We start from the raw sequence: 19,330 nt of genomic DNA, 5'->3' as shown, positions 1-19,330 counted from the left end.
GCATTTGCTAGGCCTTGGGTTCTATTTCTTGTATCACAATAAACAAGCAAAATTTAAGAGCCCAGGTTTATTTCTGCTATCTGGATTTATCTATACCTTCATAAAGTTTTTCTCATGGAAATAAGTAGGAATTTGTGCCACCCCTGCCTATCTCTTCAATCCATAACAAAAATTTGACTTAATAATGGCATCTGAAATTAATTTTAATTTTTAATGTAATACATAGCATCTGATTTTGTAATGCATATTAAATGCCAGAATCCTTTTATATCCCTCGAGTTTTAAATTGCTTTTTGTTAATTAAGCTTTTTATTTTAAAATAATTGTGGATGCAGATGCATTTGTAAGAAACAAAATGGAAATTCTGCATACTCTTTGCTCATTTCTCCCTGCCTGCACTATTGCTATGGTGATAACAGCATCGACATGTGCAGCCAGGCTATGGGCTACTGCCGTCCTCACAAAGATTCCCGTGTGGTCCTTTAGTAGCCCTGCCTACTTTCCACTCCCATCCCTCTTTAACCTTCACAACTGCTAATTTTTCCAGTCTGTCATTCTGTCATTGTCTTTTCTGATGCATCTGTGGAGCTGTACAGTAGGCAGCATTTCGGATTGTGTTCTGCTGTTCTTCTGTTTCTTTTCCTAGCTTTTACCCATGTGTATCACTGGCGGGGGAGGGGAGAGTAAACACGGGGCCTTAAACTTGCTAGATTGTTGCCGTACCACAGAGCCGTGTGCATCCAGCCTGGGTGGATATTTTTCACTGGGCAGAATTCTCTGGAGCTTCAAGTTTGTTGTGGGTAGCAGCAGTGTGTTCTTTTGTGTTATTGCTGTTCCCTGGTATGGCTGTACTTGGTTTAATCACTAGTTGAATGAAATTAATTTAATTTAGTTTAATGCTAGTTGAAAGAAATTAGCACTGTTTCCAACTGGGGGATAGTTACAAAATAAAAAATAAAATAAAAAATAAAGTGTGGTAGGCATTCGTTTAAAGATTATTTTTGTGTATAAGCAAGTCTTAGTGATTTTTTTTTTTTTTTTTTTTTTTTTTGCCTAGAGGCAATTGCTAGGTCATAGTTTGTAGTTTGGTTTGATTCGGTTTGTTTTGTCTCTTTTTGAGACAGACTCTCATGTAGCCCAGACTAGCCACAGATACCTTTTATAACCAAGATGGGCCTTGAACTCCTGATTTTCCTGCCTTTGCCTCCTGGTTGTAAGAAACTGTCAAACTATTTTCCAAAGTGGCTATACCGTTTAACATTCCCACCAGTAGGAGATGCGTGACCATTTTCTCCACATCTTCACCTATATTTGGCGGCAGCGCCATCTTTTACTTTTCCCGTACTGATGAGGTTTGCAGTCGTATAGCATTACAGTTACACCCACCGGCTAGCAAATGAGGACTCTTGGTTTGCATGTGCTTGTTTTCTGTCTTCTTTGCTGAAATGCCTGTTCTGACCAGGTTACTTGCATTTTTTGCCATTGAATTTCCAGTTTCTTCTGGATTCTAGACGCTCGCCCTTTACGAGAAGCATGGTTTATAAGTATCCTTTCTCCATCTGTAGCTTGTCTTTCCTCCTCCTGGCAATCTTTGAAGAAGAAAACCTTTTTATCTTGATGAGGTTCGCTTTTATCTGTTTCCTTTTAGTAATCATAATTCCAATCATCCACTTTAAGAACTCCTGACCTAAACTATATCCCAGAGACACTTTCTGTCACAATTTTTTTTCCTTAAAGTTTTTAGGTTTTACATTTAAGTCCATGATACATTTTGAACTGCTTTCATGTAAAGAGGGCTGACTTAGATGAAGATTAGCTTCCTAATTTCAGGTCTCCGACTGCTCTGGCATCTTCATCTGTGTCAACAGTCAGGAGAATATTTATGTGGGTTTATTTACAGGTCCGTGTTTTGTTCCTGTGATCTGTTTGTGTAGCCTTTTGTCAATACCACAGTCTTGATTAATGTGGCTGCATAGTAAACTGGATACCCAGAATTGATTAGGCTCATTATTCCCATTCTGTTTTTCTTTACAAAATTATATGAACTAGTCTAATTTCTTTGCTTTTCCATATAAATTTTAGAATAGTTTTCTTTACTTTTGTAAAAGGGCTGATTTTTGTTTTGTTTTGTTTTGGGTTTTTGAGACAGGGTTTCTCTGTGTAACAGCTCTAGCTGTTCTGCACACTCTGTAGACCAGGCTGACCTCCAACACAGAGACCCACCTGCCTCTGCCTGCCGAGTGCTGGGATTAAAGGCATGCACCACCACACTCTGCAAAATGGCTGGTTTTTAATAGGAATTATTTACCAATTTGTAGAGAACATCTTGACTATGCTGAGAACTACTGGTCTTTTTCTGTTTCTGTGAATATGCCTATTCTGACCACTCATGCACATGGAGTTGTAGTGTTTGTGGCCTGTTGTGTCTGTCCCCTTTGACACAGTGTAATGTATTCAAGGTTTATCCATGCAACAGCATGTGCCAGTACTTCGTTCCTTCTTATTGCCCAGGAATGGTCTCTTGTACAGGCATTCTGCTTGCTTCTCTGCTCACCGGTTGACGGACATTTAGATTACTTATACTCTTTGGGCATGGTATGTCTAAGAACATTATGTATGCACGTTTTTCTGTACATATGTTTCTAGTTCTCTTGGATATTGAGGAGTTGAATTACTGGTCATACGATACTTTTTTTTCTGAGAACATGCCAAACTTTTCTAACCAAACCACACCAGTTTACCTTGCCATCAGCAATGCAAAAGGGCTGTATCCCCTCCACATCATTGCTTTGTCCACCATCATGGGCATGAAGTATCTTCTTGTGATTTTAATTTGTTTGTTTCCAGTGACTAATGATGATGAACGCATTTTTTGTGCACTTATTGGCACTTGTTTATTTTCTATGGAAAAATGTCTATTTGGATCATTTGTTCATTTTAAAACTGGTTATTTTTCCACATTTTAAGTTCTTTTGTTTATTCTGGATACTAGACTCTTAACAGAAATATGATTTTCAGATGTATGTTCCTATGCTGTGGTTTGTCTGGGGTTTCTGTGGGACTTAGCTGGAGGAATAAATTACATCTACCCATCTTTCCTAGAAGCAAAAGTCTCTCAAACTAGTTTTGTAATAGCTTTTGGAAGAACCAAAGCATGCCTTATTGCTTCAAACTCTCAAGTACTTTATAGTCAGTGTGGGAGAAAAATCCTATTCTAGCATTTGGTTTGTATGTGTGTTTCACATTTAGCCATCAATCAACTTCAGGGAGAGATCTTTAATGTTTACATTTCCATGTATTTTTGTGACTTAGCTCCCTGGTGTTCAAACCCTGTGGGTTATATGCTAAGATGTACGGCCTGTCAGCCTTTGGGGGCTATCAAGGCCTATGGGAGCCCTAAACACATCATTTTGCCCAAAGGTTATCATTGCCGTAGGTGAAAATGTTGAGGAGTCCTGCTAAAAAAAAAAAAAAAAAAAAAAAAAAACCACTAGAGAAAACCTTAGAGCCCAAGCTGCAGGGAGAAGGTCTCACCTGAGCACAGGGTGTGTTTAAGCTCTGTAGCCACAGCTGTGGAAATGGGCAGAATGAGTGGGCAGCTTCCATGTTAAGGCTAAGTAGGTGAGCCTTTATTCTTTCCTTATCTTCTGGAGAGGCTGACCTCTTCTCCTGAAAGAGGCTGTTTGGTCTCTGCTCCTGATTCCAGTTCTCCAGAGACCTGCGCCCTGCAGTACAGCTGTGGCTGACAGCAGGGTATGCTGAACTTCCAGTATTTCCTTTGTTTCAAAGGTGCCTAGGTATATCTCTCCAGCCCCTCCCTTTGCCAGAATATGCCTGGAGTGGGCTGGCTTCTGAGTTATTTTGCTCAGTCCCAGCAGCAGGACTCTGTGTGTTGCCAGCACCCTCTCTGGGTTTGTGTTCTGCAGCTCTGCTTCCCTAGGGCCGCTCTGCACCGCCCGCTCTCCTGGTCTCTGCATTGTTGTCTCTCGTCTGTTTTCATTCTAACTCTTGCTTCTTAGCTTCCCTCCTCCACTTGGTCTTTTCTAGCATGATTGCTTTATTTCTGTGAATGTCACCTTCCTTTTGTTACATCTGCACAACTAATCACTTCCTTTTCTCTCTCTTAGTCACTCCTTCTGCTGATGATTCACTAATAGTTTTGATCTTAAGCACTCAAGCTCATTCCAGGCTACGTGCGCTTCGTTTTCATTTGGTATTTGATTTGTCTCTTGCGTCAAAGGAAGGAATGTATGTGAAAGGCTTTTACAAACCAGAAAGCTGTAGACCCACGTATAACTGATCTGGGCTAACAAAGGACCACTGTGCCTCTGTTCACGCTTCCTGCTCCTTCTGAGCCAAAAGAACTTCTCCATAGAGGAGGGAAATATTGAAGAAAAAAAATAAAGCCGTGGAGCTGTCTCTTAGCAACTGAATTCCTGCCTTATAAATCTTGCCCTCTCTAGATTACTGCTGCTCAGAATCATTTGCTTTTGTTACATGCTCAGTACAAATAACGTTATTAAATTATAGGAACACAATGGGGGAAAAAATCAAAGCAGCGAGTCACTCTGTGAATCGATTGTACTCTGTCTTTGCACAGGGCTACTGATAGAATTGAGTTGTTTCTTTCTCTTGATTCAAATTGTAGAACTCTTGTTAGATATCTTTCATTGTAACTTCAGTGGTAAACAAGGTAGAAGCTAAATATCACCTTAGGCATTTTTAGACTGCCTGAGTCGAAGGCTCATATGTGCACTCTGTCACATAATTGTGTATCATTCAAGTGCACGTCATTTAAAGGAAATCAGAAGATCGGATATGTATGAAACGCAAGGCAAATCAGGATGTGATGATTTACATTACAAAATAACTTTCTCTAAGGACTTTTCAAATGGTAGAGTTTTGTAGTATGTTTATCCAGCTAATGTCTTTTTAGTGTCTCCTACACTAGAACACAGGAATAAAGATTTTATGTGTGGATGTGCACAGATAAATGTGCACAGATAAATAGCCCTGGGCTTTCTGTAGAAGACGGTAGATAAGGCAGTTTAGTCAGTGATATATGCTTTGTTAGAGGCACACAGCTTGCTGTAGGAGTGAGGGGAGGGAAAGGCCACACTCCCTGCGAGGAAGCCAGCGCAGGGACTCTAGAAAATGAAGGCTAGCAGAGCTCAAGGCTAGCCATGAAGACGGCGCTGAAAGTCAGCAGGCTGCTGGCATCTTCCCTCCTAGAGCTGGGAGCTCAAATCCAGTACTGGGCAGTGGACAGCCGCTCAGCTTTTATTTTGCTTCATTTGGCTTTTTAATTAGTCTTATTTAGGAAAATTTGGCAATAATACTGGATTTCAAAAAGTCTTAAAAGATTAGTTCTCTGATAGCTTTTCAGGCTCCTTTGGTATAAAAAGACATGCTTAAAAATAAATGGCCTATGAAGTTTGTCCATTTCCAGTCATTTTGTTGCAATTAGATGCATTAAGACAAAGTCCTTATTTGACACACCACTATAAAATGCATGATAAAATGCCACTTTTCATACTTATTCAAGCCATTTACAAGGGGCCGGGGAGTCTTCCTACTGTCTCCGTCTGCAGCTGAAGCAGAGTGGAAACCCTCTGCTCTCTCCCCTCCATCCCGGGGGAAGGGTGAGTGTCTATGAAGACAACAGCCTTTTGTTACTCGGCCTCTTAAATTTGGTCATAATTTTGCCAAGTATTTGTAGAAACAAATGCAAGAGGTTTTTGGTTTTCTGCCTTCAGTATGAAAAGCAAACGTGGTGAAGCCCTCGCTCTGCTGGAGGTCTGCTGCTGTAAGATGAGGTGCCGCGCAAACCCGCAGGAAGTGTGGCTAGTGCAGAGATTACTTTTCAGGGCAGGCTATCGCTTAGTGGTAGAGCACTTAGTTAGTACATCTGTGGCCGTGGATTCAATCCCCAGCACTGCAGAAATTAAAAAAAAAATACATGTATTCATATATAAATTTTAGATACTTTGTTAATATAAACAGTATTAGTTGTGACTACAATATTTTAATAAGAGATTAATCAATGGAGCTGGCTGTTGTTTTCCATCCCTCAGGCAATTTGTAGCATCAAAATGATCCTGTGCTCAAAGAAGGAACACAAGTTACAAGGCATTTCAAACCACCGGAGGACTTGATTGTCACTTAAGATAGACTCCTTGCCTAGCATGCAGGAAGCCTGGGGTTCAATCTCCACTAGCAGTTACAATAAAACAGCAGTGGAAAAGCCAGGTGGTTCTGTGAACCGTACTAGAAACTGGGAGGGTGGGAATGCTAATCCTTGAATAATTGGTGAGTTGCTGCATTGCTGGGCAAATTGATGAGGGTTTTTTTTTTCCTCCCAGTCTTCTGACTAAATCGCCTGAAGCTCCCCCTAAACCTAAAGAAACCTAAAGAAACTGCCGCTTCAACCACACACGGTGTAGGAGACACAGAAAGGGACCTGTCACTGGGGCTCTTGTGTTGAGTGTTTTAAGGATAAGTCTATAAGATGCTGAACAGCAAACTAATTGGCATTTTCTTCAAAACCTCGATGTGTTGACTGGCAAGTCCACACTTGCGTTCAGAGCTGCAGTAGGGAAGAGGGTGGGGATCCAGAAGAATTGATGGTCTCTGCTGTGGAATTCCTGGGTCAGTTTGCAGGTCAAAGGCTTATTTTAGACATTTAAGGAATATTGGCTCTTTCTTTCTCTCCCTCTGTATATCCTCCCCACAAAAGGAGGAAGAAAGCTTTGACCCAAGAAAGAAAAACCCAAAGCTCTTAAAACACATTGTATTTAACTCTTGTCTGGTTCTTGGGGACTTGGGAGGGTCTTCTGAAACATAGTCAGGGCCCCTTGAGCTGGCTACAAGCCTCCTTAACAGCCCCGATTTCTCTCTGAGATTCTGGAAGGATACCATCTGAGTTTTAGGGGTGTGCTGCACCCTTCCTATCCTGATAGTGTGTGTCCTAAGATAAAAACAGACAAAAGTAACAATAATAACTAAAAATAAACCTAAAATAGGGAGTGTTTATTCTATGCTGAATTCATGGTAAATTTTTAATAACAAATTAAGTATGGTGTTATTTTGAAAATATATTTGGGGGTTTAAATGGAACTTTTTTGTTTCTCTCAGTCTCTGACCCAAACATGAAGAAAGTTCAGAATTAATGTCATTCATTGAAAGCGTTATTTTGATCTGGGTTAGGCTGAATCTCAAGGTCTAAAGAAGAGCAAAACTGTAGAAATGAGAAATTATTTTTAATGTTTTTCATTTACCATGTTTAGGTGTAAGATAGAACTTGCCATGTTGAATCAAATCAAATTGCAGCACCCTCAGTTTAAAAAATAATAATATCCCTGGCTTGAAAGCTAGAATTTAATTCATGTGGAAACCAAATGATCATGGACTGGTTTTAAAGCATGACAATGCTCCAAACCACCTTGGCTAGGGCTGAGTATTGTAGAACCAGACCATAAAACATGAGGGCCGGGCGTGCTCCGTAGCACACACCAGCACACCAAGTCCGTGGTAAATACTAGTGCCCAGATTGTGTGGTCTGGTTCAGGCTGCAGCATCAGCATGAATAGTGCAATACACAGTGGGGGAAGGGGAAGCCACAGAGACAAAGTGGAGTGGAAAGAGTTGCTTGAGCAGCCACAGAGGCAGATTTTAGACATTCAAAGATGATTGCTTCTTTCTTCATTTTCCTCTGTATGTCTAACCACACAAGGCTTTGGGGGATATGAGGAGGAAGAAACCTCTGACTCTAAAAGGGTAATACAAGGGAATGAAGGCCGTGTTGCCTGAGACTGGACACTGGTTGGGGCAATACACCTGGACCAGAGCATTTCCCTGGTTCTGTTTCTTTAGCTGATGCTGCATAATCTACAAGGCTGTTTACCACGTGTGGCTCATTTGCCTCTTGTCCCACGTTCTCTACTGACAGGACAGAGGAACTGGGGGGGTGCTCACTCTCAGCCTGATTTCAGATGATACCTATTTTCCAACAGTAAAGCATATCTAAGATGTGTCTTCTCTTTCTAGGTAACAGTATGACCAAATACATTGAGAAGCTAGAAGAGATTAAAAAAAGTGAGTACCACTCTTGATGGCTTGGGAGAAGTGATGGAACTCTGTAGTCATCTGTCAGCTGGCCGCTACACTCTACAGCTGCCATGCGTGGAGGGCTGTGGGGTCAGGTGAGCCTGCTGGCGCTTGGAGACGCCAGGCACCCCGTGTCTGCTCAAGGTCCATCCTGTAGGGCATTTTCATGTTAGAACCCAGGCTTCTGGTTCCGTCATACTGCAGTGACACCGGCCTTTTGTTCTAGTGCTCGGTCTTCTTATTTGGTCCATACCTGAGATAGGGTAATAATAACTCTATTCATAATGGTCTTATAAGTATTCATTGGCGAATGTTCGTGAAGGACTAAGAGGTCTGAGGAAGCCGACTTGTCCGTAGTGCTCCACATTAGCCATTCATTGCAGTCTGTTTTCTTTTAATTAAAAACCATATTTCATGCAGATCCCTTTAGAAGCTAATCTTCTGCAGAGCTATCTGGCTGGTAACTGAATGCATTGCCCTCACAGAGAATCGTTGTTTTTTAATCTGTATCCAAAACCAGTCGATAGGAAATGTACATGCTGAGGCCAGAATTAAAGAAGATGTTTTCTAAGATGGATTCTCTTGGTGTTAAGTAGGAGAAGTCAGGGCCAGGGTACTTGGCTGATAGGAAGAGGCTCTCTTACCCCAGCTCAGGATTTGACTCTGCGAACATGCATCTTCTTAGGAATTACAATTCTGAAATACATCAGAACTTTTTTTTTGACCAACAGACCTTTTTAAGTTAAAAAGATGGTGTCCCATTTGAATTGTGCAGTATAGGGAAACCCACGGTAGATGCGGCCTTGGGGCAGCTTTCTACCTCTTTATTTGCTGCAGTCGACGAGAAGACCCAGGTCTATAGACATCCTAGAGTATATATTCAATATTAAATAATAAATACAATGTCACCAGGTCATTCTTTTTCATTTTACATGATGTCAGTTATCTATCTTAATATGTACATGCTAAATTTCTGAACTATAAATGAATCTTGTTCACTCACCGATACCGCTGTCATTCTCGGCACACGGCCTGCTTCGGTTTGGGGCTGTGGCCTCTTTCAGCTCCTTCCATTTGAAGTGAGGTGTCAGCTCACATGTCCATACCAGGATCCAGTCCATTCAGATCATTTAAACCTTGCTTTAAAACATTTATTAAGAGTACAATGTGGCTTCCAGAGCCTCTAAACTTTAATAGAGACTATCTCCTGCATAGAACCATTCTTGGAACTGAATCCTTGAACATATTCCTTCCTTCCTTCCTTAGAAGTCATGGGCTTCCTCTCACCTCTCCATCTGATGCTTTGTGCTCATCCCCAAAGAAACACTTTAGACTCTGGTTTGGCGCCTGCATTTCAGAAGCTGCCCCGCCCCACTTTCTGTTGCAAGTGTCCTCTGGGTCTGCATGGAGAACGCTGCTTTGTCTCTTGTCATCCTAGACCCAGCTCTCTGCTGGCCTCACCTCAGATGCCACGTCTGTCTGTGAAGTCACAAACCTTGTTCTGTTACTTTCTTTTATTTGTCTTCCTCTGTGAGTTCAACCTCCTTTTCTTTGCTAATAACACATTTTAACAGAACCCTGAAAACGCAGAAGTCCTTTGTAACCTGAACATTCTTTGCACTGTACCTGGGGAAAACGATGCTCTCTGCTATTGACCATTGACAAAGCCTATTCTTGGGACCTGGTGGTTAGATGACACTAGTTGAACCTAGTGTGAGACATCCTAGATAGTCAGGTCTCTGTCCTTCCAGTAACTCAAGAGAGGCCAACTCAGCCCCTGGACTCACTGGAGAAGCCAAGCTTGATAGTGTGTCTGAGCTGGGATAGTCTGTCTCCTGCAGAGGCTGAGAGGAGCCCAAGTAGTAGAAGCTCCATTCTTAAAGCTGTGTTCGCTCTTGCGAGGACAGACGGACAGAGTCGTCCAAGTCATCTTTTTTTATACAACTTAAAACTCCACATAAGACTTTGACTTGATCTTTTATCTCTGAGTAATAATGTCAGAAAGTCCTACGGATGGCTCTCCTTCTAAACCAGAACCAGGTATGTAGTGCCCAGGCTGCAGTATGTGGTGGGTTCTGAGGGCTTGTCCAAAAGATATTCTACATGCTACAGCAAAGCTTGCTATTTGTGTGGTACCATCTCTGTTTAGCCACAGGGGATTTTAGTGTGTACATGTTTTACTTACAGGTATTTCAAGCTATGTAACAATCCCAAAGAAATACCAATGGATAGATGTCAAAATACAAGCTCTTTGAAAGCTATTGGCTTTTTTATTGTCTAGTTTATCTCTATTTTAGTTTATAAAAAATTTCTTTAGGTGGGCAGGTTGGTGTTGAGGGAACTGCTATAGCAGCTCCCTTGTTCTTGGGAGGACTCTACTAAGCCTGCTGGGGTGTGCAACCAGGCACATTTATTAACTTACTTTATTCAGTAGAAGCTACTCTAAGAACTTTCTAGAAATAATAGTTTACTTGCCAAATTGCTCTCTTCAAGACATTTTAAAACAGAGAAGTTTTAATTCCCTGCAAGAAAGAGCTGTAATATATTTAACAGATGGTTAGTTTTTAAGGTATTATTATTGCCTGACTCTAATTATTAAAATATTTGGTAAATCAAGCTTAGATTAACTTCCAAAGTAACCATCCAGTTTGTGCTGAGTTTTTTGGGGAATTCATGGAACTGATTAGTAACACCAAGTAAATAATCCTAAACACCTTTAATCCTTTCCTTTGTTGCTAGGAGTCTCGATGTATGAGACATTCTGTGAAGGCCGTGGCAATTATCCAGCTAACCTTTAGTAATTCTTAAATAATGAGGCAGTCTTTAAGGAGCCCTGGGCACCAGTGTAAAAACCATGAACAGGAAGGAAGGATAAAGGCGGGCAGAGTTCAACAATGCAAGCTTTAAAATTAGCATCATTGTTAGAAAATTTTCAGGAAGTGAGCTTCTGGGGAGAATCTTCAGAGCAGATATTGGAAAGTGAGATTGTCTGGTTTTTAATGTTTGTCCGATGTGTTCCGAAGATATCTTTTTCTTTGTGTGAAGACAAGATCTTGCTATTCTTTCAGGCTGGTCTTGAACTTGGGAACTCCTGTCTCTGCCCCCCAGTTTCTGGGATTACAGAATGTTCTAGCATGCCTGACTGATAAAAAGAGCTATTGATGGTCAGTGGTGGTGCACACCTTCAATACTCACAAGGCAAAAGCAGGCAGATCTCTGAGTTCAAGGCCAGCCTGGTCTACAGAATGAGTTCCAGGACAGCCAGGGCTACATAGAGAAACCCTGTCTCGAAAAACAAAAACCAAAACAACAACAACAACCAACCAAAAACAGCAAAGAGCCATTGCTATAACTATAGAAGCACCCCCCCGCCCCATTTGAGTTATATTTCAAAACTATAAAAATGATGCTGAGTAAATACAGATTATTTAGTTTGGTTTTTACTTGATTTTATTTTCATTTTGGTAAAAACATAATTTACCACCAAACTGTTTTTGAGTGCAACAGTTTCCACAGTTGTGCCGTGTGTCCTGTTGTGCAGCAGACCTCCAGAACTGTCCTCATGGAAAACTGGCTGACTTGAGTCTTTAAAGAAACACTCACTAAGTCATGAGGCCCAATCATCACCTCACACCCAGCACACACACACACACACACACACACACACACACACAAGATGTCTCCTGTCTCTGGCATAGTTTACAACCACTGGGAAAACAATCCCTGTCATTGAAGTCAGAGTCAGAAGAGCAGGGTAGAGACGCCTCACCAGCAGTGTGGCCCGAAGCAACTCTGAGTCTCTGTCATCGTCTGTTAAATGTAGACGGTTATCCCTTCCTTTGTTCTAAAAAGGACTTGAGGCAGCTCCCACGAACTCACGCCACACAGTATGGCCGTAGTGGAGACAACTTAGTGGAAGGAGAGCTTTCCAGGTAGGCAAGCACAGGGGTGCGCTGAAAACCCCACCTTGCCTCCTTGAGCACCCTTCGAAGATCAGATCTTGTGAAAGCGCACTCAGAACTTGAAAGTGGCACCATAGAACTTGATAACTAGAGACGAAGAGCCCAGAGCCCACAGCGAACCCTCACAAGTGCGTGTCGTATTCTGCTTTTTCAGATTATAGATACAAGAAAGATGAACTTTTCAAGAGACTAAAAGTTACCACCTTTGCCCAGCTGGTAAGTTTGCTGATCTTTTATTGGACTAAAGGCGAGTTTGTGCTGTTCTATGTGAGCATTCTAGGTATCTCTGGGGTCTTCTTGCAAGGAGAAGCTTCTGGCCCTTCCTATTTCACCATAAGGAGATGAATTGGTGTCTGTGGGGGTGATGTTCACAAAAGGATGGCTTGAAATTTTTCTCTTTAATAGGGGTTCCATGAAATAAATACATCTGCATTCTATTTTTAATCATGAGAGTTGTGATTTAGGTTTTTATTATACTTTGTACACTTAACATTTAGAATCTAACATTTTCGCACTCGGGAGGCAGAGGCAGGCGGATCTCTGGGTTCGAGGCCAGCCTGGTCTACAAGAGCTAGTTTCAGGACAGGCTCTAGAAACTACAGGGAAACCCTGTCTCAAAAAACCAAAAAAAAAAAAGAATCTAACATTTTCAATTCTAGATTGTTTGAATTTTTTTTTAAACAAATGACTCCCTTTTTGTGTCTCTGATCTTTCTGAACTGCTCTGCTGTGAGCTATTTCTTTACTTCAAGCAAGGCATTTTCTCCCTTCGCTGAAAAATAATGGACAAGGTGTCTCTGTGACCCCCAAACAAGAGGTTCGTTGACTCAAGTTAGATTTGGGGCTCTGTGGACAGTGCTTTAAAAATCATCACTGTGTTAAGACAGACGATCTGTAATCAGCATATTCATAATTCCCTTTATTCCCCAGTTGTATGGGGACCTGTCCACACCATCCTGTGTTGTCACAAGTCAGTATCAAGTAACACTATGCTGCGCTGACTCCGTCTCTATACATGTAGATTTAAACTCTCATCACGTCTCCCATCTGAACTGATCCCTCGGGTTTCTATATTGATACTATGACACTTCTTGTTTGTTTCTTGTGCTGTTTGTGTGTAAAGTTTTGAGTGAGTTTCTGGTTTTTTTCTGGAACATTCATTCATGGTGTAATTAGCACCCTGATGATTAAGAGGCCTGAAATCAGTAAGATTTGCCAGTCAGGACTACAGCTGCTTCAAACAAGATGGCTTTGATGTTTGGAGTTGCCCAGTCTTTTTTAAAAGACAGAACCACCTGTGTTTAAAGCAAAACTATGTGCACATGAACACATTTCGTTCTTTTCTATCAGGTCATTCAAGTTGCTTCCCTGTCAGATCAAACACTGGAAGTGACAGCTGAGGAGATTCAAAGGCTTGAAGGTAATAAGAATTGAGGACGTCTGAAACTGGCAGATTGGCCAGTGGTGAAAGCACACACCGTGTATTGCTGTGTCTACAGGGAATTGGGTCATTGAGACAGCTGTTTGCAGTCAGTTACTCACAGAGAAATGCTATCTGGTGCCCTAATTATTCTCATTTCTTTTAAAAAAAACATATTTTCTGACACACAATTTCGATATTTTAGATGTTTGAATATACGACTTCCTTTTTTCCAGAAAATATTTCTAATGTCTTGTACATACGCACAGGTTACAGAAGTCAGTGATAAGAGACTAGAAAGCAGAGAAAATACCTCTGCTCCCATAGGGTTTGTAGCTGTACGTGGACACACAGAAGTGTGTGTGTGTGTGTGTGTGTGTGTGTGAGTGTGATGGGAGAATACTACAGTACTGAAAGTTACGTGTGATCGGAGTCATTGCTGGAAAGCAGCAATCATTTGTTACACATGAATTTTATTGTTTAATATTCTCAAAAATGGGAAAGAAGGTACATTTCGTAGAGGAGAAGCCCGAGCATCAGGAGATAAGCCCCATGGTATATCTAGTAAAGAGTGGACCTGGGACTCCACTCCAGTAGTATTCTTCTTATTGTATCACCAGGGACTCTGCAGAGTTCCTTTGAAGATACGCGAGATGCTACGAGAGTTCTCAGGAAGGAAGGATGTTTTCCAGTTAGACCGAACCAGGCTTCCTGAAGGTGTCTGAACTAGGCCTCAAAGGGGCAGGCACAGTTATGGGGGAGAGGAGCCTAAGCAAGGCACGGACATGAAAGGACAGTGTGTATGCCAGGAATCTGGTAATCCAGGCTGGTTTTGGTCTTCAGGGACGAGTAGACACTGGGTGGAAGATAAGGCCAGAAAGATAAGCAGGCTCCAGATTTCCTTGCTTAAATACCAACTGGAAAATAAAACCCATTTAGTTGTACACTCATGAAAGGAATACACAGACTTCGGGTCTTGATTTTATCCTGAAGTACCCTGCAATCAATGCGTGCCTGTTTACTAAAGAGGAATGTGTTTGTTAAGGTTGATGTAGGCCAGGAATTTAACTTCTGATTTCAAGACAAGGTTCTCAGGAAGTCTGAGCACACTGGTTTTGTGCAACTCAACTGTCATTTTACTGGGCTGGTTTTTGTTAGAGAGGATAAAGAGAATCTGAAAACGACAGGAATTTATCTTTGACAGATGCCTCTCACCCGGCAGAGAAATAAGGGTTCATTGTAACAGAGGTAATTGAGTCTCCTCATACAAGCGCTCCCAATTTTAACGGGGTTATAGGAGCACCTAGATTTGGCCTTTAATTCATTGTTGAGATTGCTGCACCAGAACGTATGCGTACATGCAATTTTCTCCTCTGAGATAAATTTGCACAGCAAAATAGGCTCTTGTAAAATAGGACGGCATAATGTGTGAGTAACATTAGTGTTTTTCTAGGGCTCTACATGGATAATAGCTCAGTCAGGAGTGCCTACAGAACAAGCTGTGTCTGAATATTTGTTGGTTACCTTTGAAGAATGCAAAACCCTCCTTTTACAATGTTAATGCTTTTTTTCCTGACTTAAAAATGTTTCAGAATGGCAAAAATATATAAAGAAGAAAATGATAATAATGAGTGTCAATATTTGGGTCCATTTTTCTGCATCTTCCTCCTTACAATGCATGTTCTCTGTGTGTAGCTTTGCTCTGTGCAGCTCTAAATTAACATTTTTTTCATGCGTATTTTCCAGTGTCATTAAACAGACTTCAAAAACATGACTTTAAAAATTGTGTTCTTGTATATATCTGTCTTTGGGACATACCTTAATTATCCTGCTGTTGAGCAGAGCGGTTTTTATGTGCTGTGTCACTTTGATGAAATGACACCACATTGTACATGTGTAAACAGGCAGCTGAGTCTCATTGTTCCTTGCAGTTGAGTCGCTACAGATGGTCGAAGGTGAAGCCACCCCCACACCATGCATTCCTTTCAGGAGTGAATGGGAACACCTTGCCGCTAAAATGGAATAAATACCCCTTAGAAACTACTTGCTCGTGCGATGGATCTAAAAAAAAAATGTATCTAATCGTTTTATTTTTTAATTCCTTTGATAATGAAATTGAGCTATGTATATATGCATGTGCATGTCCCCACATACATTCATTTACTGGGCCTCTGTCTTTTAAAAATATTTTTGTATGTTGTTTCCTATTTTATTTTTCTAAAACAATGCCCATCTTTTTTTCTTATTGATTTTGTGAGCACTTAGGATAATTTATATCCTTATACAACAGTAACAAATATAATACTGAAAATGATGAGAAAAAAATCTTTGCTTACTTATAACAATTTTCACTGAGACTAGAATTAAGGACTGACATGTTTGGCTGGGAGGCAGTCAATCAGGAACATGCCAGAAGTGGTACCTCTTCATTGAGGGCTTCATTGAGACCCAGAATAAAATTTTGCATGAGACTGAGGGGCCTAAAAGGTTTGAATAGATCTTTATGGTTGTAGTTATATTTTTAAGGGAATGTTTAATCACCGCAGTTATAGTAAATGAGATCTTTTCCATGTTTTCTAATCAGTGTTCTATGTGGTTATTAGCATTTAAATCATAACCTCAGATTTGTTTGTCCATGTCATCCTAGTATTTGTTTGAAGTTTCTAGGCATATTATATCATCTACAAATTAAATTTTAGTCTTTTTTAGTAGTTAAGCCTCTTCTATTTCTTCTTTCACTGTATTTGTTAGAACAGAAAATCCCCTAATGCCATTGTCTCGTTCCATTCTATATTCTTAGAGATTATTGAAGACTCAGAGAGCTTTGGTATATGTGAATTGTATTTATTCAAATTTAGTATATTAAAAACCAATTTTGTTTGTTTTTCAAGAAAGGGTTTCTCTGTGTCGTATGGCTGTCCTGGAACTCTCTGTAGACCAGGCTGACCTCGAGCTCACAGAGATCCGCCTGCCTCTACCTCCTGAGTGCTGGGATTAAAGGCGTGCGCCACCACCCAGCCAGGTATATTTAAATTTTAACCTGAGAATTTAAGCAATATTTATTGCCAAATATAAAAATATCAATCGTAATCCCATTACAAACAAAAACAGTGCATGGGGGGGGGGTTACTGGGGCTCACACCCAGGACTGTGTGCATACTAAACACATGCTCTTCCACTGAGTTTTATCCCCAACCCCATAAAAACATACTTTTATATTTAAAAAAAAAAATCATTCAATTTCCAACCCAGAATTTTACCAAGTGCTTTAAGTATTTTGTAAGTGTCTTAAATGTCTGTTTTAATAGACAACAGCTGATTCTGATATCTGCTTTTTGCTTTCAGTCAGTGCAATGTGCTGTTTGGGTTGAAGTCTGTGGAGCAAATCTGACTCACATGGACCTGTAGTTAGTTGGGAGAGGGAGGGGTATTTCACTAACCCATTCAGTCAGCTGTTTCTCCTTCCTTTGATACTACGTAAAACCCATCAGCTGGTTCGTCCTCTCTCCTTCTTTCCCTCTCTTCCTTCCTTTTGCCTCCCCTCCCCTTCCTCCTTCCCTTCCTTACTCTCCATCCTTTCCCTTCTTTCTAGCCTGGCTTCAAACACCCAGTCCTCCTGCTGATCACAGGCATGGCCAGCCTGCTCGGCCAGTTGTTTCTTAAGGGTTTGCTGCATCTGGCTTCTGACCCACTTCAGTGGACTGTTACGTTCTGTTGTGTTAAAGCCCTTTGGTCGGCCTCATGCTTTCAGTGCCTCTCCTGCCTGTGTGCAGCCTCACGCTGCTTGTTTGTCCAATGTCACTTGACTGACATGGAAATCAGATGTGTCCAGTTGTCTGTGGGGGGGCTTTTCGTGCTTCACCTCCAGGTGCCAAACACAGATTCCAAAAGTCTGGTTTTCTTCAAAATTTAGCCACTGACAAGAAATACCATCAACTGTTTTCTTTAAAAGAATTCTCCCTCAATTCATCGTTGAGACAATGTCTCCAAATATGCAAGTAAGGATCCAGATTTTCTTGCAAAGAAAAGATGCCTGCAGCAAAAATGTCTGGCTCAGCTACAGCCTAGCAAGCATTCTAATCCTTACCCCTGACATTGCCTCGGTACATGCGTATCTAGAAAACCACCCTGGCATCACAGAGACTACTCAAAGGCAAACACCTACACTGGAGAATCAGTTCATTCTTCTTTCTGAGCAAGGGTCTTACCCTGTAGCTCTGGCTAGCCTGGGACTCGCTGGCTCAAACATTTCCGTCTTCTCGCCTCAGCCTCCCAAGTGCTGAGATTGCAGCCGTGAGTCACCACACCAGTTCAAGGTGAGAGGTAATGGAAATGATGAATCATTGTTTTATGAGGGACACTCTTTAGTATGACTGCCAAACGTATTTACTGCGAGAGCATGTGCAGCAGGGAAAACTGTGCCTGCTAGTGTGGAGCCGCTTCCTGATGTCCCTGAGTGCTAGAGTCTTCTTCACTGTCCTCTTTGTGCCAGCAGAACAAATATAAACACGGCCAAAAAGTGACAGGAGCTTTGAACTTAGCTCAGCTGGTAAAACACTTGCCTACCAAGTTCAGGGCACTGGGTTCTGTCCTCAGCTGAGGTGGGGGTGGGGACACTTAAGAAATAGGTTTCACTTAGTATTCAACATGAAAGGGTCTTGAGGAACTCCTGGGGTTTATTTCACTGCATTTTGAGAGCTCCCTGTGTTACAACTTTTAGAATAACTCATCAATAGCGATACGATTGTTTTTTGCTTTGTATCAGTAGAGATACCTAATAAGTACATTCCAATCCTGAGATTGCATTTGGTTACTTCTTTTTAAATTTTTTAAAGATCTGTATTTGTTTGTGGGTGTGCGTGAGTGGGCACACGTATGCAGCAGTGCACGTGTGGAGGTAATTGAGTCTCTCCTTTCACTGTGTGGTTTCCAGGGGTCAAACTCATGTCTCAGACTCGATGGCAAGCGTCTGCACCCACTGAGTCGTTTAACACACCCTGTATCTCTTCGTTGCAAATTTTAGACAATGATTCTACAACTTCAGAGGCTGATGCTGAAATTGCTGCCAAGACCAATGGGAAAGGGAGCCCTGGGGAGCAGTCACCCAGTCCTGTCCAGTTCATCAACAGCACTGGAGCAGGGGACTCCAGTCGCTCCACTCTCCAGAGGTACCTGTGTTGGATCCGGGCATTTCCTCTGTGTTCTTCTGGCCCATTTCAGTGATTGACGTACCTGAAACAGAACTGGCAGCAGTGACGTCCTACATTTTAATCCCAGCCCTTTACATTCTTCCTTTTTATTTAAATGTTACCTGAGCCCTTTTCACTTCTTACTGAACTAATGTGAGAGTGGATTAATAGGTGTGTATTAATTTTCACTTCTTGGTTCCATTCACTTCTCAGCCCTTCTATATGTGGGCTAGTTAGAGTCTAGCTTTTTCAGGTACTATGTTTCTATTCTGAGTATGAATTTTGCCCTGTCTACTGAAGCTTATATTGTCCTACGTAGAATAAGAAAGACTCAGTGCCACAAAATGCCCTGGCATGGAACAAGCATAGAGGAGAATGACAATAGCCACTGGAGTTTATTCTAAAACTGCACATGGCTCATCCTTTTTATTTACAAGGACCTTACTCCATGCATTACTTCTCACAAATATTAGCTGTGGATTGTAAGACCGGTGCTGGTTTTCAGCATGTATTCATCCCATCTTCTCACAAAACACTTCTGCCAGGGAAATTTCTAGCAAAAGAAGTGCCATCGTTGGTTGTTATCATTTTCATAGCTGTGTTTGTGAAAGGGCTACATAAAAATGCATTCATTTTTATAGATATAGAAAAAAG

The 19,330-nt window shown here is 41.3% G+C and overlaps 1 protein-coding gene across 1 annotated transcript in view; it reads left to right on the top strand.

Moving 5' to 3' along the window:
* The window catches only part of Cep41 (centrosomal protein 41), a 41,907-nt gene that overhangs the window by 15,830 nt on the left and 6,747 nt on the right, over window positions 1–19,330 (top strand). The window contains exons 3-6 of the mRNA XM_038320814.1: window positions 8,047–8,094; window positions 12,223–12,284; window positions 13,418–13,487; window positions 18,511–18,655. Of these exons, the coding sequence (XP_038176742.1) occupies window positions 8,047–8,094; window positions 12,223–12,284; window positions 13,418–13,487; window positions 18,511–18,655 (325 nt within the window). The remainder of the gene's footprint in view (window positions 1–8,046; window positions 8,095–12,222; window positions 12,285–13,417; window positions 13,488–18,510; window positions 18,656–19,330) is intronic.

Source organism: Arvicola amphibius, chromosome 2 (genome assembly GCF_903992535.2).
Source record: "Arvicola amphibius chromosome 2, mArvAmp1.2, whole genome shotgun sequence".
In the NCBI taxonomy this organism is placed as follows: Eukaryota; Metazoa; Chordata; class Mammalia; order Rodentia; family Cricetidae; genus Arvicola; species Arvicola amphibius.
Note: the sequence above shows the minus strand (reverse complement) of the source record. Positions and strands in the feature narration are given on the sequence as shown.